General features: G+C 45.2%; 1 protein-coding gene across 1 annotated transcript in view; it reads left to right on the top strand.

Moving 5' to 3' along the window:
• TENM4 (teneurin transmembrane protein 4) overlaps positions 1-25,135 on the top strand; it is a 734,586-nt gene that overhangs the window by 529,371 nt on the left and 180,080 nt on the right. Inside the window, exons 9-11 of the mRNA XM_036324847.1 lie at positions 7,662-7,832; positions 14,760-14,974; positions 17,281-17,491. Of these exons, the coding sequence (XP_036180740.1) occupies positions 7,662-7,832; positions 14,760-14,974; positions 17,281-17,491 (597 nt within the window). The remainder of the gene's footprint in view (positions 1-7,661; positions 7,833-14,759; positions 14,975-17,280; positions 17,492-25,135) is intronic.

The raw sequence follows: 25,135 nt of genomic DNA on the forward strand, positions 1-25,135 counted from the left end.
GCCTTGTCACCAGTTTTCAGAGCCCGCCAGTGAAATTGATATTTTGCCTTCGCATCGAGGTGGGCATGCTTGTTTCCCACTTCAGAGGCTCACTGCGCTTGAGCCTCTCACTCATGCCCAACCCCACCTTGATTTACAGAAATATTGAGCAGCCACCAAGGAATCCTTGCTAAAAGGCCTCCCTCCCCTCCCTCCATCCACCCCCCCCCCCCCCCCAGCGTGGCACAGCACAGAAAAATGATTAACTGTGCCAGAGTACATTCTACAGAAAACACTTAATTTGGGAATGAGAGACAATAACCCTGATTGTTGGAGTCAGGTTTATCCGGAGACAGGAAGAAAAGCAATATATTTACTTGATTTAAAATTAGCCACACGTAGTCACCAGTGGGATCCTGTCAGGCTGCTCTATAGTGATTCCGCTTTTAAAAACTCTTGTAGCCATTGGGCAAATAGCTTGAGTTCCTGAGGCTGTCAGCTAGTGGAAGCAGGATGGGAGAGGGCCCTGAGCTGGAAGAAATTCACAGTTGGCAGGAAGGGGAGTTAGGGAGAACATATAGAAAGAAGAAAAAGTGACACAGCAGAGCTAGCTTTGACACATCTTGCAGTAGCTTCAGGAATTAGGAAAATCAATGTAGCAAAATGACAAGGATGACAGCTGCCATTTATTGAGCTCCTACTATGTACATGCTAGGCACAGTTTTGAGCAAATTACGTACATAATTTCATTCAATCCTTTGAGGTAGCTATTGCTCTCTTCATTTTGCACACGACAAAACTGAGACTCAGAAAGCTTAAGTAATTCGCCCAAAGTCATGAAACTAATAAATGACCTAACTCAGTGCTCTGGGGAGAGCTGAACTTGAGGACTAACTCTGCCAATGGACAAGTCACTTATTTGCATTTATGTAGGTTTTTAAAAAATATATATTTTTATTGATTTCAGAGAGAAAGGGAGAGGGAAAGAGAGAGAAAAATCAATGATGAGAGAATCATTGATTGGCTGCCTCCTGCATGCCCCACACTGGGGATTGAGCCTGCAACCTGGCATGTGCCCCGCCAGAGAATCGAACCCTGACCTTCTGGTTCAGAGGTCAACACTCAACCACTGAGCCACACCAGACTGGGGTGTTTATGTGGTTTTGATTGTAGGGATCAGCCAGGCCTAAGAGGTAGGATGGAGCCCCATGCTTTGTCCTTGAGGAGAAAGCCTCTTGACCCGTGGTCAGCAAACTGTGGCTTGCGAGCCACATGCGGCTCTTTGTCCCCTTGAGTGTGGCTCTTCCTAAGCCTTAGGAGTACCCTAATTAAGTTAATAACAATGTACCTACCTATACAGTTTAAGTTTAAAAAATTTGGCTCTCAAAAGAAATTTCAATCGTACTGTTGATATTTGGCTCTGTCGACTAATGAGTTTGCCGACCACTGCCCTTGACAAACCATCTCAAAAGAGCAAACTTGGCTATGCTGTCAGCAGAGGCTTTGCCTTAATTTTTTTTTTTAATTTTAATTTTAACTTAATTTCAGGCATGTAACCCACCAGCAGTGTGATACGCCAGGAGGAGAACCTAGACTTGAGAACCAGTCAGATCTGGGTTCCCAGGTGACTTTCTCATTTCCCATCTGAAAAATATCTTTGAGCAAGTCATGCGGCCTCTCTGAGACTCACATTTTTTTCACCTGGGAATTGAGAATCGTAATGTTCTTAAAGTGTAAGTTAGGACTGAATGAAAAAAAAAAAAAAAAAAGTACGTAATTCCCCTTGCCTAAGTGTCTGACTGGCCTGCTCACTCAAAGTTAGGGTCTCCCCCTCTGCTCTCTGGTCCTTCTTTTCTACCTGTTGCTCTGGAGGCCAAGTGGTAGAACTTCCTTTTTAATGTAAAACAGCATTGACGTGAGTTTGGAACCTAGCAAAGATAATGTATCCATAACCCTACCAGTATATTCAAAGCCTGATGTCAGTGTTAGGTATGTCTTTCCAGGTTATTTTTTTCATATGTATATCTGGTTTTATGGCAATGCAGTCAGCAGAAACCTGCAATTTTGTGTCTTGCTTTTTCCCTCTTAACATTATGTTGTAAGCATTTGCCCTCATTGCTGGCTGTCATGGTTATTTATTACAATGATTACCTTGTATTCCATCCAGTACCTGTCTCATATTTTAGCTAACGCATTCCCTATTTTTAGACATCTCCGTGGCTTCCAATGTTTTTGCGATTACACTGCAGTGTACATCTCTGTGTATGGAACTTCTTGCTTTGGAACTTTTGAATGCTGTGGCTTTGTAGCAAAATCAGGAATAGAACCTGGGGAATGAAAGTGTCGTGGTCTGTGTTTGGCCTTTTCGGGTTTTTGTTTTCCCCATCAGAGGACCATAAGTCAAAGCGACTTATATTTTACACAAATGATCCTATTTAAAAACAAAACAAAACAAAACTGCCCTGACTGGTTTGGCTCAGTGGATAGAGGGTCGGCCTGCGGACTGAAAGGTCCCAGGTTCAATTCTGGTCAAGGGCATGTCCTTGGTTGTGGGCACATCCCCAGTGGGAGGTGTGCAGGAGGCAGCTGATCGATGTTTCTCTCTCATCGATGTTTCTCACTCTCTATCTCTCTCCCTTCCTCTTTGTAAGAAATCAATAAAATATATTTTAAAAAAACAAAAAAAGATAAAAACAAAACAAAACTGAGCACTAATATAAGAAAAGTGGGTACCTGTGTAGCTGAGTTGGTTCCCACTGTCTCTGAAACCAAAAACGCCACTGGGATCAGCAGTTGTGGTTATCACCATCTGTACTCACTGCCTGGAACTGCTGAGTGACAGATGCAGGTGGGTTCCTGCATTGGGTTTTTGGAAGGGAGGCATGCATTGTGCAGGGAGAAGTCTCCTATACTTGTATTGGTGACTCCTGCTTAACGACTTTGTTAATTGTCTCCTGCTGGCCAGGTGCTGCCTGGAGCCTTCAACGTCTGCACATCTATTGAGCATTTTTCTTAAAAATGTCAAGATGGAGCTTGCACTTTCTCAGCCATCTCTCTTGTCTTGCTGGGCAGGAAAAGGCAACTGGAAAATGTCAGCCCTCCCAGCAGATTGACCAGAACTGAGGGAATAGGAAATTTCCCCCTGCCCCACTCTTGGCTCTCAGAAATCATTAACATTTCATAGTGGGTGATCTTTGAACCCCCTGCCTTTCCACAGCCTTTCTCTGAACTCTTTAGCATCTTTTCACCTTTTCATTGAATTGCAAACTAGTCGAAAGGCAAAACCAGTATCAAATTTCTTATTTATGTCCCTTTTCATGTACTGGAGGAGAGCTTTGCACAGTTATAAATACAGACCACCTCAGGGCGTGATTTAGATAGATCTGTGGTGGTGGTGGTGGTGGTGGTGGTGGTGGTTAGAATTGATATCTCAGGAAACCAGGACTATGATGATACATCTATACTTTTCCGTGGTCCGGTCCATCCTCAGAGCAGGCTGGAAAGGGAAATTTCCATGTCTTCACTTTCTTGGATCCATGGCTATTAACTTTTAGGTCCTTTGGAACACTGGCCCCTGACTCTGAAACCTGCCTCCATCTTCCACCAGCTCTGCGGTGTTAGGTGACTTACTTTACCTCTATGAGTAAATCACAGTGTATTTCTATAGCTCCGTTTCTATTCCAGTTGCATTGTATACATTCTCCAATGATGTTTTTCATTATTTTTTATGTGAGGATTCAATTGGATAATGTAGAGAAAGCATTTGGAATTTAGTTTTGTAATGCTATTATTATTTTGATGATCATCCATGATAAAGAAGAGTGGTTGCTTGAGATCTGTATTCTTGGACAGTCTGGCTGACCATGGGTTGTGTATTTTGGGAAGAAAACAACAGGGCAAACTATTTCTCTTCCTTCTCTCTCCTCCTCCCCCAGAACCCAGAACCATGAAATTAACCACCCACCAGCCAAATCAGTGAAACAATAGAGTGTGACTTATGTTTAAGACTCTGGGTCACAGACAAAGGGTCCCTTTTTTTCTTCTTTTTTTGTTTTTTGTTTGTTTGTTTGGTTGGTTGGTTGGTTGGTTTGGTTTGGTTTGGGTTTCTTTTTGGCTTTAAAGCGGCACTATTCAAGCTTCACATCTCTGACTCCACATCATCCTACTCCTCAAGCTCTCTCTGCTCAGCCCCGTTTGGGTGACTCGGGGCTCACTTCCCTGCCCACCACCTCCTAAGTGATTTCTGAATGACCGCATCTTTGGGGAGGATCCAAGTTTGAGTTGAACCCAGACCTCTGCTTTCCCAGGTGGTTTTCAGGAGCTCATCTTCCACAGGTCACAGCTGTGTGGGGGCCTCTGTTTATGATTGTGGGGGGCATAGCTAAGAGGAAGGAGTGCCAACGGGCACCTCCTAGCGTCAGGTCCACAGCCTGCCCCACTGCTGGGACCGCCCTGCCCTCCTTCCCTTCCCTGAGACACCAGGTCTTGTGATCATTTTCACCTGTAACACTTCTTCCACTGGCTTTTCTTCCCCTCAGCGTAATGTTTGAAGCACGGACTTGCTTTTGCGTCTTGTGAAAAATAAGAGAAAGCTTTGATAATAAAAATGTTTCTCTTTACAACACTCTAAGAGTTCTCTTCATCTTGGGATGAGTTAATGCTCTGACCTTTGAACGAGATAGCACTTTTGCACACTGAGATGCGATCATTGATTCTGATGGGGAAGGAGGCCCTGCACATTGAACTCCATAGATCTGAGTTGTCCATAGTTCAAGCAATTTCTCCATCACCTTGGAGTTGCCAATATATAGATTAAAACAGTAAGAAGGTAAGCAGAAATGTAAGCTAATTCAGCCTTGGAAATAGCCGAATATTCATTTCTTCCAGGCAAGTTAACTTTTATTACTATTGACAACTACACAGAGACAGTCAAAAGCAGCGTACAGCATTTTAGTGCCTGATACCTAAAAAGTGCTCAGTAAATGTTAGCTATTATTTTTATTATGATCATCAACGGTACAATTATAATGGTTATAAAACATAGTTAATTCCATATACCTGGTATAGACAATTTACAAAGCACCTGGCTGTATTTCATCTCACCTGATGCAACAACCCTTGGAAACATTTTTATCCCTGCGTCTCAGGTGAGAGCACTATAGCTAGAAAGTGGCAGTTTTCGAAGACAGTTTTCTTACCTTTGGTTCTTCACCCTTTCCCCTCACCACAGTCACCAAAGAGAAAACACAGGGTCAGGTTCTGTTCCTGTTATCAGGGTACACCTGCTGGTTAAATTAAACGTGTATATTCTCGGGTTGGCTTGTGTCTGGACCGGAAGTCAGGAGGATGTGCTGTGTTCAGCCTCCACAGTTTTTTTGTGTCTCGAAGGCAGCCAGTCATACGGCCTCAGCACCACCATCAGTGGGCCTGTCCATAGACTGGGGCCAAGTAACACCACCTTCTGTCTGCCTACAGAATCCTATGTTGCTACCTAGAAAGGCACATAAAGCCTCAAAGTCTGCTTGACATGTTACAGGGGAATATCCTTATCAGGCTCACATGCCTTGCTAGATGGAGCTAGTGAGAGGCAGCTGGGGAAGTGGGGAGAGCCTGGGCCTTCAAGCCAGGAAGGCGGAAGGTATATGATTTTGGGCTTTGAACAGTTTTGGATTCTGCTACTTGTCTCAATCTGCCACTTGTTAGCCATTTAACCTTCCGTGTGCTAATTGATGTCATGTGTCTTAGTTTCTTCATCTGTAAAATGGGGTTATGAACACTCACCTCCTAGGATTATTATGAGAAATAAAGGAAATACGATATTTACTGCTCTTTGCACAATGCCTGGCACATGGTAAGCATTCGGTGAATGATAGTTTTATCTTTATAATTTTAATTAACCTTCTGAGCCTTAATATGCACATCTGTAAATTGGGTTTGGCAAGGTGGCCATGACAATTAGAAGGCATGTAAACAAATTACCCAGCGTGCTGCCTGGCACATAGTGGGTCCTTAGTAAACTTAATTACTCTGGGCCTTCATATCTCTGTAGATCCTCCCCTGTGTTCCTAAAGCCCCTTAGTGGGTCAGTCACCCCCTCCTCTGGGCCTTCTAGTCCCTCAGAACAGATTCTGTAGCTTGTCTGTCTCCCCTACTTGACTGTGAGCTTACCAAAGCTGGGCTATCTGATTTGGTTCTGGATCTGCAAACCAGCCACAGATCCTGGCATAGAGTGGGCTTTTAGAAAGTGTTCATCAATTGAACAGACACATGATGCTACACACAGGATGCTGGGGGAGTCCTGGCACTGCAGTGTTTAACTTTGTATGTGGGGAGTCAGGGTAGCCATCCCAGAAGGGAGAGTACCATCAAGGCTCAAGTCTTGAATCCTCAGATGGGATTTAAGCAGACATTTGTACTAGATTTTGGGAATAGGCTTCCTAGCCTTCTCCAGCTCTGAGATCTTTAGGGACATGTCCATTCTTTGGCATCTTATGGACCCATCTAAATTGTTGCACAAGACTATTTAGCAGTTGCTTCCTGGAAAAGTATTTTTAAAACAGAAATACATGCTACGAAGTTGAAATGTACAACAGATATGCAGTGAAAAGTAAATCTCTCTTCTGTGCCTTCCGCTTAGCATCTCCTTCCTTCACAGGACACACCCACGGTCACCAATGTCTTTCATATCCTACCAGAAATATTCTGTACATATATAGGAAATTTTTTTTTTGCCTGAAGGTGGTAGTATATCAAATATACTGTTCTGCATGTTATAATTTTCCCTCCAGAGAAATACATACAAAAAACTTTCTCACTCTTTTTTTATGGTTGCACAGTATATATATCTAGCCCTTTATTGAGGGACTGGTTTCCAATATTTTGCTACTACAGACAGTGCTGCAGTGAATAGCCTTATCAATGAGTGTACGTACATCACTTAGTATGTATGTGAGTATCTGGAGAGTGTATCTGGAGGAGAAGTTTTTAGAATTTGAAACTGATTCCAGGGTAAAGGGTATGTGTATTTTAAACTTGACAGCTTTTGTCAACTTGCCCTCCGCAGGATTTATACCAGCTTTTGCTCGCACAAGCCAAGTATGAGAGTGCCTGTTTCCTGCTCTCTGCCAACACTGTGTATTTTCAACCTTCTTTTATCTTTGCCAAACCATATGTGAAAAATAGGATTTCAAAGTTTAGCTGGCATTTCTCCTCCTGTGAGTGATGTTAAGAGTCTTTTTTGATATAATTGAGAGCCGATTGTATTTCTAGTTCTGTAAATTGTCTGTTCCTATGCCTGTTTTCCTACCGAGTTATTGGACTTTGCCTATTATTTGCAGGAGTTATTTTGATATTAAGAAAATTAACCCTTTGTGATAAAAATGGCAACTTTCCCCCTAAAGTAAAACACAAATCCCAGACCTGAAACTCCCCTCCCCTGTCCCTTCCCAGATCCACTAGACTGTGAGTCCTCCAGGACAGGGTCCACACCTCGGTCATCTCTGTGGCCCCCATCCCCTATGAAGGGCTTGGCACTGCACGAGCTCTCCTCAGGGGCTACTTGCTGAACTGAACTGACCTGAATCCCTGTGTTCCCCACCCCATTTTCCCCCACCCCCCATGGCTTGGGAGTTTCATTTCCGCCTCCAGCAGAAAAAGATGACTTTTCTCATTGCTCACCACAGCCATGCACCTGTTTGGCCTAAACTGGCACCTGCAGCCGATGGAGGGGCAGATGTATGAGATCACGGAGGACACAGCCAGCAGTTGGCCTGTGCCAACCGACGTCTCCCTGTATCCCTCAGGGGGCACTGGGTTAGAGATCCCTGACAGGAAAGGCAAAGGAGCCACAGAAGGTAGGGTTGCTGTGTTGTCCGTGTCGTGAGTCCTCTGTGTCTGCCTTTGAACTGAGGAGACCTCCATTATGCGCGTCATGTGCCTGACTCACAGCTCCATGCTCTGCGCTTCCTCCATCCCTCTGCACTCCACACCGGCTGCCAGTCCACCTGTGTCCTCATCACAGCTCCTTGTCACTGTGAGCTCATGCAGGGCTTGGGTGGGGCTCCTGGTGCTCGGCGGTATCCCATCTCATGCCTCCAGGGAAGCATTCTGGGCTTGCTCACTGCTGGGGTGGCCGCCTCTGATTATGTGGGATCCAGACAAGCTCTTGGGGGTAACCTCATGGGGTAAAGGGGCAACTCTGGGAGTGGGGCTTGGTGAGGTGGGTAGATGGTGTGTTGTCATTGAAATATCCTTGGACCCTTGTGGTTTAATGGAAACACCAGTTCAGGTGTTCTAGCACCTTCCAGCCATGTGACCTTGAGGAAGTCGCCTCATTTTTCTGAGCTCTGGTTTCCTCGTATGCAATACCAATAATCATTAGTGTTTGTACAATGTGCTCATTTCAAAAATTTTTGTCAAGAGCATTTCATTTAATCCTCACAGGGATTCTGTGAGGTAAGTAGATTTGTTTATACCCATTTTAGATGCAACAACTAAAGGTCACATGAATGAAGTGACTTGGCCAGAGTCACCCACCAGGAAATAATGGAGTTTGGAATCTGAGCCCAGGTCTCCGTGGCTCTTGCTCTTCCACAACTTGTCCTTCCTGACTAACCCTATGGTTACAAGCCCCTGAAGGAGACATGGATGAGAAATCCATTGTACACGGAGGCACAAATTTATTTTTCTATCATTGATTAAAATGGTGGTGACTTTTGGAGTTTGGCTTTCTTAAATGGGACATCATTAGACCCATGTTCTGAATTTCTTAGGGGTCTTTCTAGCATGCCATCAATACAAATTCTTTCATATCAGCCAAGAGTGACACAAACTCACAGAAAAATGGTACCAGGAAAGATGTCTGAGCTTATGAGCCAGTCAGGGGGTCATTCTGGGCAGAGTGGCCATCTGTTCTCCTGCCCCTGCTGTGACCTGCTCTCTCTCTCTCTCTCTCCCTGGTGTTAACTCAGTCAGCAAAGTGGCCATAGCTGCCTCCTACCCTTACTGCTTATATCTTACCTTTCCTTTCATTTAACTTTTAGGTCATGGCTTCTGAGCTTCTCTGGCCTTTCAAGGATTTGCCTTCCACGCAACAGTTTGGTTAATAGGGTAGCATATGCTTGTTGGGGTATCTACTCATGACCTCTGAAATGATGATCTCAAAGGCCAAAATCAACTTTTTACCTGTATCCATCTTTAAGGGACGCAAACTGGGGGTATTTCCACAGATCCAAAGCCCATCTTCTCCTTTTCAAAGGTTTTAAGACATAAAACCTTGAATAATTTACACTTCCTTTGCCCTGTATTAGGATAGGAGGGCACATGCATAGGGTCTTGGGAAGAACTCTGGCTTAGGAATCAGGATCCCTGAATTCAAGTCCAGCTGCCTGTGATGTCACCTTAAGCAAATCCCTTGAAAAGACCTTCTGGCTTCATTTTCCTTCTCTTTACAGGGAGATTGTGGAGCTAGATGATCTCTAAGGCCATTTCTAATTTGCAAGTTCTACATATGAAATTAGTCATAGAATCATCAGAGGACTGACCAGATGGCTCTTCAGAATTTTTTTCAAGTTGGTCCTGTCCATGGTCCTGCTTGTTGGCTCGTGATGCCCAAGCCAGTTACAGTGTCAGATGCTGCAGATGAATTCCATGAAATGAAGACTGTCTTTAGATCAGCATGCACAAATGCAGACTGAAGATATGTTTAACCCTAAACCTATTGGTAAAGGGTCTCATTTAGCAAAATGTATTTTCTTCCCCCCGTGATCTCTATCAAGCATTCTTTAAACAGGAGTTGGATGTATCTGAAATCTCTCACTCTAATGAAATTAGTTTGTGGGTTGTTTAGGCATGGAGCAGGAGGCACAGATAAGAGACAAAATACAATTGCACCAGCTTATTGGTTTACTTTAATTGGAGTATTTTTGCTTAAAGGGATTATCTGTCATTACTAATGCAAATGGATCCTGTTTACCAACCCCTGAAATGCAATGCAGTGCTGGAAAGTGGTCAGCATCAAAAGCAATTACTGTGACAAGAAAACACACCAGTCTGGAAAAACAGTGGACAAGGCTTTCTATAGTTTACATGAGACCACGTGGTTCTTAACTTCTTTTGCCCTGGTCAAACCAATGTCTACTCAGTTAATGCTTTTAATCATGATGTTAAAAAATCTAATTCCTTAGACACATCTCAAGGGGGAAAGTTTCTAACCCTAATGTGAGTGCATATTTCCTCTCCCTTCTGAGGGTATCAAAGAAGAGAGCTGATTCCAGAATTAGGTTCAGAGACCCTGTCCCACATGATGGGGGAAACAGTGGGGTATGATGGGAAAAGGATAAATGGGCCTTGCAGCAGACAGTCCAGTGTTTGACTCCCGGCCCTGCCATTTATCGGCTCTATTAATCCATGCCAGTTACTCCATCTCTTTTGGTCTTAGTTATCTCATTTGTAGAACAAGGATGATACCTATTTTTTCAAATGCTAGTGGTGAAGAGGCATTCCACAAATCCTGGTTCCTTTCTTCTTGTCTATTCAAATTCAAAGTCATTCCATATCAGTTATTAGAATCTCAGAAATCCAGGCTGATTAACATTTTATCCTCAAAGATCCTGCAGAGGATCAGGGCATTTTTGAGTATTATTTAGTAATGCAAATAAAACATATGATGAAACAGTATTTTAAATGTTCACCATGTCTTTGAGAATAACATCAAACTGCAGTATATATTATATTTTCAACATGGCTATAACCATTTCAGGGTTGTCATAGGACAGAAACTAAATACAACAGCTTTTGCAAGTAAAGCCACAAGAACTTATGTTATGCATTAATGGAGAAGGGGGTAAAAAGCCATGAATAAACAAGCATTTCTGATGGTTGAATTGGTGGGCTAGGGATAGCATTTTCTTCTTTCTGCAGTGAAATCAGAATTGCCCATCAGTTTGAACCATGCAAATTGCTGCATGCAGGCTCAGCTGGGCTCTCCAAAATGAAACAGCTTATTTTGATAACCAAATAAATTTCAAACAGTTGCTAAGGAAACTAAAGGATCCTTTGTGCAAGTTATTGCATTGAAATGAACAAAAAAAGGGTAGAAGGAGGGTGGGGGATATTAGTTGATTAGCAATTTAGAACTGAGTTCAGGAAAGTAACTGGGCAGTGTATGAAATTTCAGTTCTTCCAAATATTACACATTTTACTGAGCTATCCAATCAGGTCAGAAATTTGTTGAGAAATTTATTTTATAAACATGATTGTGTATTTGCACAACATTGCTACAGGAAGCCTGAATTTGTATATATTTACAAAGAAAAGGGCCAATGTCAGTAGAATCTGCCTTGTGAAACCTAATCGTGCTGTTGGTGGTCCCTAATCCTGAGTTAAGTACTTTGAGCAGTTTGCTAAGCCTCTGGGGGCACCCACTGATTGAACAGTGTCCTTCTTATGAATGTCCGAGATGCTGACTGTCACCTTTTAGGGCTGTTTGCAGGTCCCGACTTCATAAAAATTGTCGACTTCTGGTACTCCAGGGTGCCCGGAAGTTTGTCACTGGGCCTTGGATCTGCCCACTCTGGCCTTGCTAGTTAGCCTGTAGGGACTGTGCATTAAATTGGACTCTTGCCCTTAAAGAGGGTCAGTGCACTCTGCCCCCATCGAGAATGTCTTTGAAGAGTTGTGATTAACCATTCATCAGTGTCATGCTCTAAGAAGCCATATTCTAATAATAAAAGCGAACTCCGAATGGGTTCATCTCCCAGTGTTTCTTAAGCATTCTGAGCCTCAGGATATACATTTCAATCATGTGAGAATTAACTGACCTAAGATACGTGAAATTCCCCACCATGTAGTTAGAGTTCAATACATGGTAGCTAAAACTACTACCTCTACCTTCATTACTATTACCATTACTTTTATTATTATTATTATTATTATTATTATTATTATTATTTTCTAGAATGTCATAGGGGTAAAATGAATTTTATACACAGGCCTTTTCTCCTCCGGTTGCCTCTTCCCTCTCTCATTTCTCCACCACTGCTGGGCTTTGCTATGTAGTAGGATGTTTTCTGTCCTAGTGCTCACAGCTCGGTGCTCAGAATTAAGAGCAAAGAATCATGGGTTATGGCTTCTGGAAGGAAGATGGGGTTTTTTCAAGGCAGGACAGGATGGGGTGGTTTCACTCTGAACAGCCCTCAGCCCAGCCAGTCTCACACCTCTTTCCCATCAGGCCCAGGACCCAGCAGGCTGCAGCTCTCCCCGTAGAAAAGCCCCCATCTCATCCAGGGCACCTCTGGGCACCAGAGGGGAAGAAGAATAATAGAGGTTACATTCCCAGTGGGGGACCTCTTTCCCCTCTCAAACACGGCCTTTCAGCTTGGTTGTGGCCCCTTCCCTAAGGATCTCGACAAGGTGACTTCTGGTCCAAGGTCACTTTTGAACCAAAGCTCCAGAGTGGCCCTTACAGTCTCAGCCAAAAAAAGTCAGTCTTGGGGCGGAGGGTGGGGGGTGCCCAAGACCAGAATTTACTATTTTGGTTTCTTGTATACACACCAAAGACAAGTTCCCCCCTATTTTGGCATCTTTGTTGAAATACTAGAACACTAGAAAAGAATATTCCACTCTCTTTGCCCCTCCCTCTTCTGGAGTAAGAGCCAACTTATTCGTGCCCCTGGCCTGGCAGATCTCCTGAGAGTCTCTGGGCTTGGCCCCTGACCTGTGAGGCTAAAGAAGGTGCTACTACAATAGCCGTCTCCTGGAGACATGCTCACTGAAGGGAAAATGAACTGTGCATGGTTTCCCAACAGCGTGCCGAAATGCGGGAGATGTTCTTGTTATTTATTCTCAGACATACAAATTAGTGGGAGGCAGACCCTTCTCCGCTCTCACCAGCTCTAACTCACACCCACTCACAAAAGAAAAGAGTCCTTAGAATTAGCAATCTCATGGGTTTTTTTCTCTGCAGTTTCTAGGAGTAAAAAATCCAGAACTCATCCCGTTTTTGTTTCGTACTCCCTCAGACTTCTGCTTCCCTAGCAGAATTAGAAGCTCAAGGGCATACTATTTTCTACCTGGACTATAAAAGGATTGTGGTATTGGGAAACCAGACATCAGATAAGGAAGAATGGGAAACTAATTCTCTTCCATCTTAATGCTTTTCGAATTTGGCTTCTGTCTTTGAACTTTGAACCACTGCATGGTGGTTTGTGTGTGTCTCCACTTTCAAGGTAAAAGTCTGGGGCACGTTGCTTCCATAAAGGAATTAAATGCGAGCTCTTCCCCATGCTAATGACAGAATACTAGTGGTACTTTTATTGAGAGCATGCATTTTAACTTTTTTTTTGTTGGCATATATTTAATTAAAATAACATTTAATGGTTTGAAGCTAAAAACCTGATGTTTCTGCCTGGGAGTTTATAAGGGAATGATAACATATGGAGAAGTTTAACATTTAAATTGAATTGTATTATTTAAAACAGTACAATATTTTATGACTACAACAGTGCCCTGCCAAGCTCCATTTCAGCATAAAATGTGCTTTGTAAGGACTCTTATAAAACTAGGGGGAAAAGACGCTTTAATTTCCTATTCCCCAAATGTTTTTCATAAAAATTCCCCAGAAACGTGTTTTCTTTACAAATGGATTCTTGTTCTCTAAAGTGTCTCTTCCAACAGCTCTAACAACACAACAGGCTTGGAAGTAGGATGTCTGGGGGTGCTTTCTAAGGACAAATAAGATGTTGACTTGGTTTTGGCTTGTCATCATCCTAAGGGCGGTCTTCTTACATCCCTAGAGTCTCCTGCTCCCTCCCAACTCCTCAGAAGGCCAAGGTCTGGCAGGAAGTGAGGGTTTATATTTTTCACATGTGAATGTGTTTAATTACCAAATAGAGGAAGTTTGATAAGTAGTCTTCCTTCCTGGCACTTGGGGTGCACCCAGAAAGCTGTAACTCTCCTGATTGGTCACAGAAATAATCAAGAGACCTTACTCCTAACCACCACCACCCCAGACTTCCCTGCAGCCGGCAGGGTTGGGGGCCTGGGTCAAATTTCCAAGCATGTCATAGCCTTTGTAGCTGAACTTGAGAAATTCCTTCAACTTTTCCCTCTTTAGCACAGAAATGATATTCAAAGACCTCCCATCCTAGACAAAGAAGCATTTTTCCTCCCTCTTCCTCATCTTCCCCAACCCTACCCCTCCTCCCAACAGAAACCCCATCCACATATCTCAACCTCAGAATTTGAATTCCAGTTATATATAAACTAGTGAACTTGTCAAATGCCTTACTCCACTCAGGTCCTGCTTCCTACTGCCGGGAGGACCATTCCTAGTTGGGAATTGAATAACAGCACCTCGTTTCCTCCAGCCTTTCTATTTTAGCATGCACGCTTTCTCTCTCACACACACACACACACACACACACACACACACACACACACACACACTTATTCTCATGTGGCAGCAAATGATTATTTTTAGGATCAAAATATATCTTAGCAAGCTGTGGAATTATGCAGTAAACAGATGGCCCTTGGGGAGGACGCACACTGCTTTGGAGGAATGAGTATTTTTAGCAAAACAATTTGAGTATCACTGGGAAAACGTCTGGACACTCTTACTCTTCAGTAGGGGCATTGGGGGGTTGAGGGGGTGGCTGGCAGCAGACTTGCAGCGAGGAGTGCGAGGCAGAGGGGCGCCCTGCTCATGTGAATGCACTAATCGCTTGACTCACCTGTGTCTAATCGTGATGTTTTGTCTTCCCTTCCCTGTGTCTTGGTAGGAAAGCCCAGTAGTTTCTTTCCAGAGGACAGTTTTATAGACTCGGGAGAAATCGACGTGGGGAGACGGGCTTCCCAGAAGATTCCTCCCGGCACGTTCTGGAGATCGCAGGTGTTCATAGACCACCCCGTGCATCTGAAATTCAATGTGTCTCTGGGAAAGGCGGCTCTAGTCGGCATTTATGGCAGAAAAGGCCTTCCTCCTTCACACACGCAGGTAACCAGAATCCCACCCGCCCTGCTGACCTCCAGGGCGCCTACCTCAACTCTTAACCCACAGACAAGAAGCCTAATGCTTAAGCCTGCATCCTTCAGCTTGAAGGGAATTTTATATATTTACTAGAGGTGGGGTCCCTCGGTCTGGCCTGCGGAGATTGCGCTGAAACTGGCTCTCCAACATCTCCTGAGGGGTCCCGGATTGAGAGAGGGCACAGGCCAGGTCGAGGGACCCCACTGGTGCACAATCGGGGCCGGAGAGGTAGTGCAGGAAGGCTCCAGGGCGTGTTCGGCCCCATCTCTCCCAGTCCTGATCAGCTGGACCCCAGCAGCAAGCTAACCTATTGGTTGGAGTGCCTGCCCCTGGGTGGTCAGTGCACAGCATAGCGACTGGTTGAATGGTCAAACAAACGGTCGGACACTTAGCCTATTAGGCTTTTATTGTATAGGATAACCCACTCATCCATTTACCTTCTCTCAGACCCTGCCTTTCAGATGAGCAGGGTTATATCCCTGGGGCTTTTTAAGGGGAGGGAATTCTGGGAAATGTCGCATTGCCTTTCTATTCTCACCTAGTCTCCTAAGTTAAATTCTGAGAATTATAATCTAGAGGAAAAAATGTGTGTACTTTGGAGTCAGGCAGACCTGAGTTTGAATCCAACAGACCTCTCATTATCGGCTGTGAAACCTGGAGCCTGTTATCCTCTCAGAGCAATTTCCTAATCTGTCAAGTGGTGAAAACAAGACTTATACTGCAGAGATGTTCTGAAGAATAAGGAATAGCATTTATAAGGCAGCTAGTGCAGGGCCTGGATCAGAGTACATGTTATTTCCCGAGTCTCGGGTATTCTTTCTCTCTTTCAGAGTTTCACATTTACTCAGACATATGCATGCCCAAAACACTTCATAAACTCAGCCCAGATGATTGACATATTACCAGTCACAATGGGTAAAGAACAGACTTGTAAGGCCCTCCCAGCTCTGGGATTAGAGTATCATAAATCTATAGGCATCCAGCAGACATCCCCAGGCCAAATGCAGTCTCGTAGCACCAGTCATTAAGGTTTTTAGGTAACAGCTAGATAGATACATTTGCTAAGGATGGAGTCACAGGAAAATAGCGAGAGCATGGCCCCTGATTTCTCTGTAGAACTGAGATGCTAGCCCTAGATTCATGCCTTCAGACATTTTTTATAAGATAGAATAAATATCTTGGTTTTTTTTAAAAAAATATGGACCTGGAGAACATTATACTAAGCGAAATAAGCCAGTCAGAGAAAGATAAATATCACATGCTCTCACTCATTTGTGGAACATAATGAACAACATAAACGGATGAACAAAATAGATCCAGAGACATAGAAGCATTGAACAGACTGACCAACCTCAGAGGGAAAGCAGGGGAAGGGGGAGGCTAAAAGATCAACCAAAGGACCTGTATGCATGCATATAAACATAAGCCATGGACACAGACAGTAGGGGCATGTGCTGGGGGGTGGGAACAGCCCAGGAGAGGTCAATAGGGGGAAAATGAGACATATGTAATACTTTAAACAATAAAGAATTCTTTTTAACAAAGAAAGAAAAATAGATATATAGAGAAAGAAAGAAGGAAAAAAAGAAAGACAGAAAGCTCAGTTTGCTTGCTAGTAGGCCAGTAGGACTTAACCGTCTTCCTATTGTTAACACCATGAGTCAGACTTCTCTTGAGTCTCATACTAGCAGGCTCAGATCAATTGGCAATTGTGTTTGACAGAGCATGTAATTATTGATAGAGTTTTGAGCTAATCCAGTTAAAACTGCTCCCTGAAACTGAAGCGCTTAGACAGGATCATTGACAAAAAGAAGATAGATATAAATGAACTTTCATTTGCACTTGACAGACATTTAAGGCACATCCAGGGCTCCAGACCCAACCCTGGACCCCTTGGGGTTCCACAGAGTTGGGAGTTCACTTGTTAAGTGGCAGGGTCTGATCACATGCCCACCATTGAAAAAGCTTGGTTGTCCTGAGCCAGACTCAGCCAGAGGAAGACTTACCACACATACACCAACATTAAAGCAGAATGAGGCCGGAAAAGAACCCACTAATTGTACTGCACCCACAAAAGAATAAGCAGACTATTGCCCTGGGAAAATGGGGTCTGGCGAGGACTTGGTGGTGGTCCATCAAGCTTCACGTGGCTTTAGCCTCTCTTGACTGTTTCAGGTGTGTTCCCTGGGTTCTCCACAGGAGAAGCCTGAAGAAAGAAGCCAGCACTGTGGCAAAGCAGATCTGCTACTAACCATGCTCTCTCTGTACTTCAGTTTGACTTTGTGGAGCTGCTGGATGGAAGGAGGCTCCTGACCCAGGAGGCACGGAGCCTGGAGGGGCCCCAGCGCCAGTCCCGGGGAGCCGTCCCTCCCTCCAGCCACGAGACCGGCTTCATCCAGTACTTGGACTCAGGCATCTGGCACCTGGCTTTTTACAATGACGGGAAGGAGTCGGAAGTGGTTTCATTTCTCACCACTGCCATTGGTAAGGAACCGCCACCCTCTGGGGTCTGTGGGGTGTTGTCTGTTTGCGTGAGAAGATGCTCAGGATGCTGGGAGCTAAGGCTGATGGGGGGATGTGTCCCGCCCAGAGCTGCAGATGCCACCTGCCCTCTGGCATCAGGCCATCTGACCTGTGGACAGATGAGGGAAGGGGGTGCCAGGAGGGGCAGGAAGGCCACTCTGGGCTGGGCCCTGAGCCCAGGCTGTTGCCCACTGCCTTCCTTGTGTGGCCTGTGGCATGTTGTGTGCACCAGAAGCTACATTTAAAGTCATGGGTGAGAGGGGGACTGACAGTGACATGGGAACCCTGGATGACCTTCCACACGGAGGCAACATTTCTCTTCTTGAAACTTCTCCAACGCCTTCATTTTTTTTTTATTGTCTCCCTTGGTTCAACTTACTGATTTATTATTTGGGTTTTTATGGTAGTTTTTTGATTGTTTGGTTTTTGTCTGTTTTGCTTTGGGATCCACCAACCCCCCGGCAGATGAGAAAACATGGCAAAGGCAGAGAGACAGACAGACAGAGGACGTGCAAAGGGCTGGATGACCAATGCCATCAGTCAGGTTGGGGTTTTGTTGGGAACAGAGATGTTCTGTTCTCCGACAGAGTGAGCCCTGGTGTTTTAAACGAGTGCTAACACCTTCGCCGCCGTCCGTCCCTCGCAGTGGGAGGGGGCACAGCTCCCAGTTCTGAGTGAGCCGAGGCCCCTCCCCGGCCTGTGGCCGTCTGGAAGCCTGGCATCCTTGTAGGGAATGTCTCCTCTTGACCCTCACATTCTGTGGAACGTGTCCCCTCCTCCATTGCCACAGTGTGCTGCAGGACCCAGTGGTCAGTGGTTCAGGCAGAAACCAATTTTTCTGAGTCTATGTAGGAAGGGCTGTGCCATAGGCTGGAGATAAACATTTCCTATAAGAAAATAAAACTTCAGGAAAGACAAAACCTCACTAACCAGACCCCTTGGGAAGGAGGCTTCTGCTTAATGAAGGGTCTGTGTGGCTGGGAGTCCACCTCAGAACTGTCTCAGTCCTCAGTGGGGAGTCTCTGACGGGAAAAAGGAGTTGAATAAAACCTCTGAACCTGGTCCTTGGTTTCTAACACTCTTGCAAGACCCTGGTTCTCTCTTCTGAGCAGCAATAGTCATTTCCCGGTCACCTCGCTCTCATTTGCAGTCTTGCCCTTAGAGTTGAGGCCGAGAATACCTCTCGGTTAAATGCGGACTTGATTTATCAGCCTCTGCATAGCTGTGGTCCCAACAGTCCAGCCTGGCTAAGTGCCAGGGGCAGGGCCATCGGGCGCCTCGGCTCTGATGTGGGAAATGCCACTTGGCTGTCCTTGTTCGGAAGGGTCTGTCCCAGCTGCTGGTCTCCAAGTGTCTGAAGAACAGGGACTCTGACATCATCTTCTCTGCCCCCCAACACCCAGCCAGACCCCGACACCCGGAGTCACTCAGTCCCTCAGGATGAGCGTGGCCTTTCCTCTGTTCAGCCAGCCGTTGGCAGGATGGACCGCAGCCGCAGGCCAGGCCTGACGGGTGCCATGCTGTGGCTTTCTCCCTGCGTGCTGCCTTTTGAGGGAGAGGCAAAGTTCTGAATCTCCACCATTCACCTGTGATCCGACCCTGCACACGTTACTTATGTTTCCAGCTCTTGGTTTCCTGAGACCCTGGGCTGTGAGGCTGTGCTCAGTGGTTACTGTGACCAGATGCTAACATGGGATTGCAGTCTGTCACTGGAGAGCCCGGGCTGGTCCTCGCCCTCAGTTAGGCTGTCACTGCGGGTTTGCCAGACTCCAGACCTTGTTCCTATTTTCTCTCTGGACACGGCAGCCTCAACTGAGGGGCGCGATTCTCAGGTCATGAGTGGAGCCTGAGGACCAGCTTCATGGCCTCGCAGACTGATTCCTCAAAGGCATCGTTCACCAGCCAGCATAAAGTTCCGTGCTCACTCAGAGCTAAGGCCTCATACAATCAGAATTCTGCATTTGTAACAACAGTATAAATATGAAAGGATATTAATACAAACCCCCAAAGAAAGTGACTTTTAATTAGGATGTGCCTCTTAGAGAAATATAAGGTAGGTCCAGCCAGGTGCCCTTGCCAGCTCTTGGCATGTTGGAGCTTGCTAACTGGCTTTGTCATAATTAAGGACAGGGTGTTGCCTTTCCCTCTGGCTCTCTTGTTCTCACCTAAACGATGAAATCTGTCTTCACCTCCCTTCACCCTCTGCTGTCTTTCAGAGCCATGGGCTCTCCTGTGCTCCTCAGAGTGTTAGGAACCACCTGGCATCTCCTTCCAATGCCGATTCTGCTTCCGCAGATCTTGGTGGGTCCCCGGATTCTGCATTTCTAACCAGCGCCTGGTGACACCTGAGCTGCTCGTCTGTGGACCACATTTTGAGTAGCAAGGGGTTCTAGTGTCTTATGTGTGGTCTCAAACATTGCTGTACGAAGGAATCACCTGGGAAGCTAAGTCAAAATTCGGGCCCCCGGGCCTTTTCCACATGAATGATGACCCAATAGGGCGGAGTCAGAGCCCAGGTGATGCTGATGGTCTGTCAACTGAGCCCTGAAAGCAGATGCCTTATGCGTGTGGTCTTCCAGCCTTCCTGTCCTTCCTGCCTCCCGACCGTCCTGTGACCATGGGCAGTCACCTCCCTCTCTAAGCCTCGTTTTTCTTTTTTGGAAGTTACTTTGCCATCTCCACTGGAAAGATTATAGAGAGCAGTTATCAAGAGCCTAGCACAGGCTTCGGGTGCGGTGAGCACTCAGTTACATGGAAGTTGTTAATATTCTCTCCCATGTGTCTCCTCCTCCGTCCTCCTTTCTCTTGCTGCCTTTCTGACTTGTCTGTCTTCCCTCACATGACAGGGATTGTTTAATGAATACTTTTTTTCTTTTAACGCAAAAGCAGACCAATGGTGATGTTGCTATTAATCCCTTTCTCCCCCAGAGGCCCTGGCATTGAGTCTCAGCTGTCTGTGGTGGTTGCCGGTGAGTTATGACTTGTAATTTGTCTTGGCAGGTTAATTAAAAGTTTAGGTCTTGTTTTAGTGAAGTCATTATGGTCCCACTCTACAATTGTAACTCTCAGGTTTGCTTAACACACAAATTGGAATATGACCCTCCCTTCGTTACATGTTGAAATGCAGACTAGAATTTAAGAAGATCTGAGATGTCAGAATCCAGAGTATTTATGTCTGTTTGTAATTAAGTAACAGGAGAAATAAGTGTGTTTAATTTAACAAATGGCTAGATGGTGTACATTTTTGCTTTTCCCTCCATTTAATGCAATCCAGCTGATGATTTTAAAATAAATGAGTTTATCTTTTGCCTTGGGGAGAAAATTCTAAAAGCACTTTGCAAACTGTATACACAACTATATACACACAGAGACCTGATGTTGCCAGAGCTCCCTGTGAACTAGATGCACACACACACACACACACACACACACACACACTCCACTGAAACCAAGTTTTAGAATGAAACTTGGCAACTTTATTCAGAAAGAACAGTCTTTCCCCCACATGTGGAGATGCAGAATTTGAAGGCAACATTGTTTCTGGTCCTGACACCACCAGGGTGGGTAGCCTTGCTGACCCCCAGCATTGAGTGAAGTAGGAGGATGTAGACCAGTAGCCAAAATCTATTTACCACTGCAGTTCACAAAGGGCCTTCCATACATTCTTTAAGCCTTGCAGTGACTCCATGAAGAGATTATTCTTAGTTTATTACCACCCCCTATTGCAGATGAGGAATGAGGCCCAGGGATGCTAAGAGAAGAGCTAGGACTTGAATTTGCCTCTGTCTGACTCCAAAGTTTGTGACCTTCCTTCTTTAGCAATCTGCCTCCTTCCCAGAATCAATCCCCCTTTTTTTCTGTATTACACTTACTTCTGTTTTCACCTATTCACTCATGTAGCAAGCATTCATTTTTATTATTTTTTAATTTTATTTTTCAATTACAGTTGATTCAATATTATTTTGTTTTAGTTTCAGGTGTACAGCAGAGTGGTTAGACAATCATATACTTTGCAAAGTGTTCCCCCCACCCCATATTTCCAGTACCCGTCTAACACCATATCCTATATAATAAAGATGTAATATGCAAATGGTCATTACGTAACAACCAACTGCGTAACAACCGGATCATGGATCAGCAGGAGGGTGGGGCAGCGAGCTACAAGCAGGAGGCGGAGAGCTACAGGAGGGGGCAGGGCAGCAAGCTATGGGGGAGGGGAGGAGGGAGCTAAAGGAAGGTGGGGCAATGGGCAGAGAGCTACTGGAGGGCAGCAGCGAGCTACTGGCACACGGATTCATGCGCCGGGCCTCTAGTATAATTATAATATTACTAGAGGCCTGGTGCATGGATTTATGCACCAGTGGCGTCCCTAGTCCTGGCCTGAGGGGATTGGGCCAAAACAGGCTCTCCAACATCCCCCAAGAGGTCCTGGATTGCAAGAGGGTGCAGGCCAGGCCGAGGGACCCTGCCAGTGCACGATTGGGGCTGGGGAGGAACCCCAAGAGGGCTCCAGGGCGTGTCTTGCTTGTCTCACCCAATCCCAATCAGCCAGACCCCAGCAGCAAGCTAATCTACCAATCAGAGCATTTGCCCCTGGTGGTCAGTGCATGTCACAGAAACTGGTCGAATGGTTGGACACTTAGGATATTAGGCATTTATTATATAGGACTAGAGGCCTGGTGCACAAAAATTTGTGCACTTCCCTCAGCCCGGCCTGTGCCCTCTTGCAGTCTGGGACCCCTCAGGAGATAAAGACCTGCTGACTTAGGCCTGCTCCCTGGTGGCAGAGGGCAGGCCCAATACCTAGGTGCAGCCCCTGGTCAGGCTCAGAGCAGGGCCGATTGGGGAGTTGGGGCGCCGCCCCCTGTCACACTCAAGGCAGGGTCGATGGGGAGGTTGTGGTGCCACCCCGTCACCCACAGAGCAGGGTCGATCAGGGGGTTGGGGAGCTCCCCCCGTCATGCACAGAGCAGGGCTGATCAGGGGGTTGAGGTACTTCTTAATCCCTTTACCTTTTTCATCCAGTCCCCCAACCCCCTTCCCACTGGCAGCCATCAGCCTGTTTTTGTATCTATGAGTTCGTTTCTGTTTTGTTTGCTTGTTTATTTTGCTCTTTAGATTCCACATATAAGTGAAATCATGTGGTATTTGTCTTTCTCTGTCTGATTTATTTCACTTAGCATATACCCTCTAGGTCCCTCCATGCTGTTGCAAATGGTAAGATTTCATTTTTTACTGCTGAGTGATATTCTATTGTATATATGTCCCACCACTTTTTTTTTTTAATATATTTTATTGATTTTTTACAGAGAGGAAGAGAGAGAGACAGAGAGCCAGAAACATCGATGAGAGAGAAACATCGATCAGCTGCCTCCTGCACATCCCCTACTGGGGATATGCCCGCAACCCAGGTACATGCCCTTGACCGGAACCGAACCCAGGACCCTTCAGTCCGCAGGCCGACGCTCCATCCACTGAGCCAAACCGGTTTCGGCGTCCCACCACTTTTTTTACCCAGTCATCTATTGATGGGCACTTGGGTTGCTCCCATATCTTGGCTATTGTAAATAAAGCCAAATATATGCGCATAGGGGTACGTTTATTCTTTCAAATTAGTGTTTTGGATATTTACCCAAAAGTGGGATCACTAGGTAATAAGGCAGTTCCTTTTAATTTTTTGAGCAAGCCTCATATTGTTTTCCCATAGTGGCTGCATGAATTTGCATTCCCACCAACAGTGCACAAGGGTTCCTGTCATGTAGCAAACATTTAGAGCGTTTCTACTGTGTGTTGGGGACCATACTTAACTCTTTTCTGTATATAATTTAATCCTCACAAGACCTTAGATGGTATGTATTTTTATCTCAGCATTACAGATGAAGAAATTGAGGCTCAAAGAATTTAATTGACTTTCCCAAAGTCTCAATTAGTAAAGGCAGAGAGCTAGGGTGGAAACTTGGTCTCCAAATCCCTCGCTCTCCACACTATGCTACAGTGTCTTACTATCTGCAATAATACTATTAAATATTTTTTTGCCATTTATATTATGCGGAATATAATTTCCCCCTTATTAACTTGCAAGCGTCTTACACCAACACAAGAAATTTTCTTGAGAAGCCATTAAAAAGACCATGAAAAAATATCACAGCATCCAAAACTTTTCAAGTAAAAGTATCTTCATATGCATTGCTTGCAACCCTAAGACCTGACAAGTCAGTATTGCAGCAGTTTGGGTCTCCAGATAGCATCTTCTCTTTTAATTTTGGTTGATGCTGAAACAGAAAAGAACCGATCAACCTGACGTTGTGGCAGATAACAGAGGTGCCACCCACATTGGATTTGGAAACCCAGAAAAAAGTAATGAGAATCATTGTTAGAAAACATTGACCCTGGTAATTTTTATGAAGAATGTGCTCTGGTCTGAGGACATTCATGCTAATTAAAGAGAAAGATCCTTTTGCTCATGCCCAGGCAGTCTCTGTAAATCAACCTATAGTATGTCCAGGGACTAGACAAATATGGCATCCCTGCTCCTTCTCTGGTTGGAGATACAGAGAAGGTATGACATGGTTTCTGGCAAAAGTAGCTCATGGTCTAGAGCAGCAGTTCTCAACCTGTGGGTCGCCACCCCTTTGGCGGTCGAACGACCCTTTCGCAGGGATCACCTAAAACCATCCTGCATATCAGATATTTACATTACGATTCATAACAGTAGCAACATTACAGTTATGAGGTAGCAACGAAAGTAATTTTATGGTTGGGTCACAACATGAGGAACTGTACTTAAAGGGCCAGAAGGTTGAGAACCACTGGTCTCGAGTAAGGAGAAGAAGCATTTACACAGTAAGTGCCTCTAATCCAAGGACAGGACAAAGAAAGGTCACTCCTGGAGTCACTGGTGAAGCGCCATGAGGATGGAAGGAAGGCAGGGCGTGTCTGGGTGGGTGGGCCAGGGAGGGCTTGCTGAGGAAGCGGCATTTGATGGGACCTTACAGGGCAGGTAGAATCCTCACACTTATGGAAGGAAAATGGGAGGGGAAGTTGTGGAGGAGTTCATTGTAGGCAGCAGGAACAGCAGGAGCAAAAGGCAGGTAGGCAGAAATTAATTGCTGGCTGTAAGGAGCCAGCAGTTCTGTTTGACTAGAGCACAGGAGGCCCTGAAGGGGAGAAGTGAGCCATCTGGGAGAGCCTTGAATGCCGCCCTAAGGAACAAGTTTATTCTGCAGGCTTTGGAGCAAGGACTAAATTGACTAGAGCCAGAGGGTTTACAAGAGCTCATTAATTTATGTAACCAAAAGAGGTTACTGGGATTGAGCTTTGTGATTTCATGAGAGAGAAAAAAAAAAAAGAAAAAAAAAAGGCGGGAAAGGGGGAGCCAGGAAGGACAGAAGGACCGGTTCAATGGCATTAGTGGTGTCTTTATCTGCTGTTCCTGCAGTCCAGTCCTGTTTTTCCTAGCTGGGAATAGATACTTTCACATAACCCTCTATCTTCCAAGGTCATCAAAATTGGGCCCTTTATGATTTCCCACAGCCCACGGGACTGCTACTTCCTATATGCCCCTGGCTTTAGACCACTTACTGTTCATTGGCCTCTGAGTGCTTT

This window comes from Myotis myotis, unplaced genomic scaffold (genome assembly GCF_014108235.1).
Source record: "Myotis myotis isolate mMyoMyo1 unplaced genomic scaffold, mMyoMyo1.p scaffold_m19_p_10, whole genome shotgun sequence".
NCBI classification, from domain to species: domain Eukaryota; kingdom Metazoa; phylum Chordata; class Mammalia; order Chiroptera; family Vespertilionidae; genus Myotis; species Myotis myotis.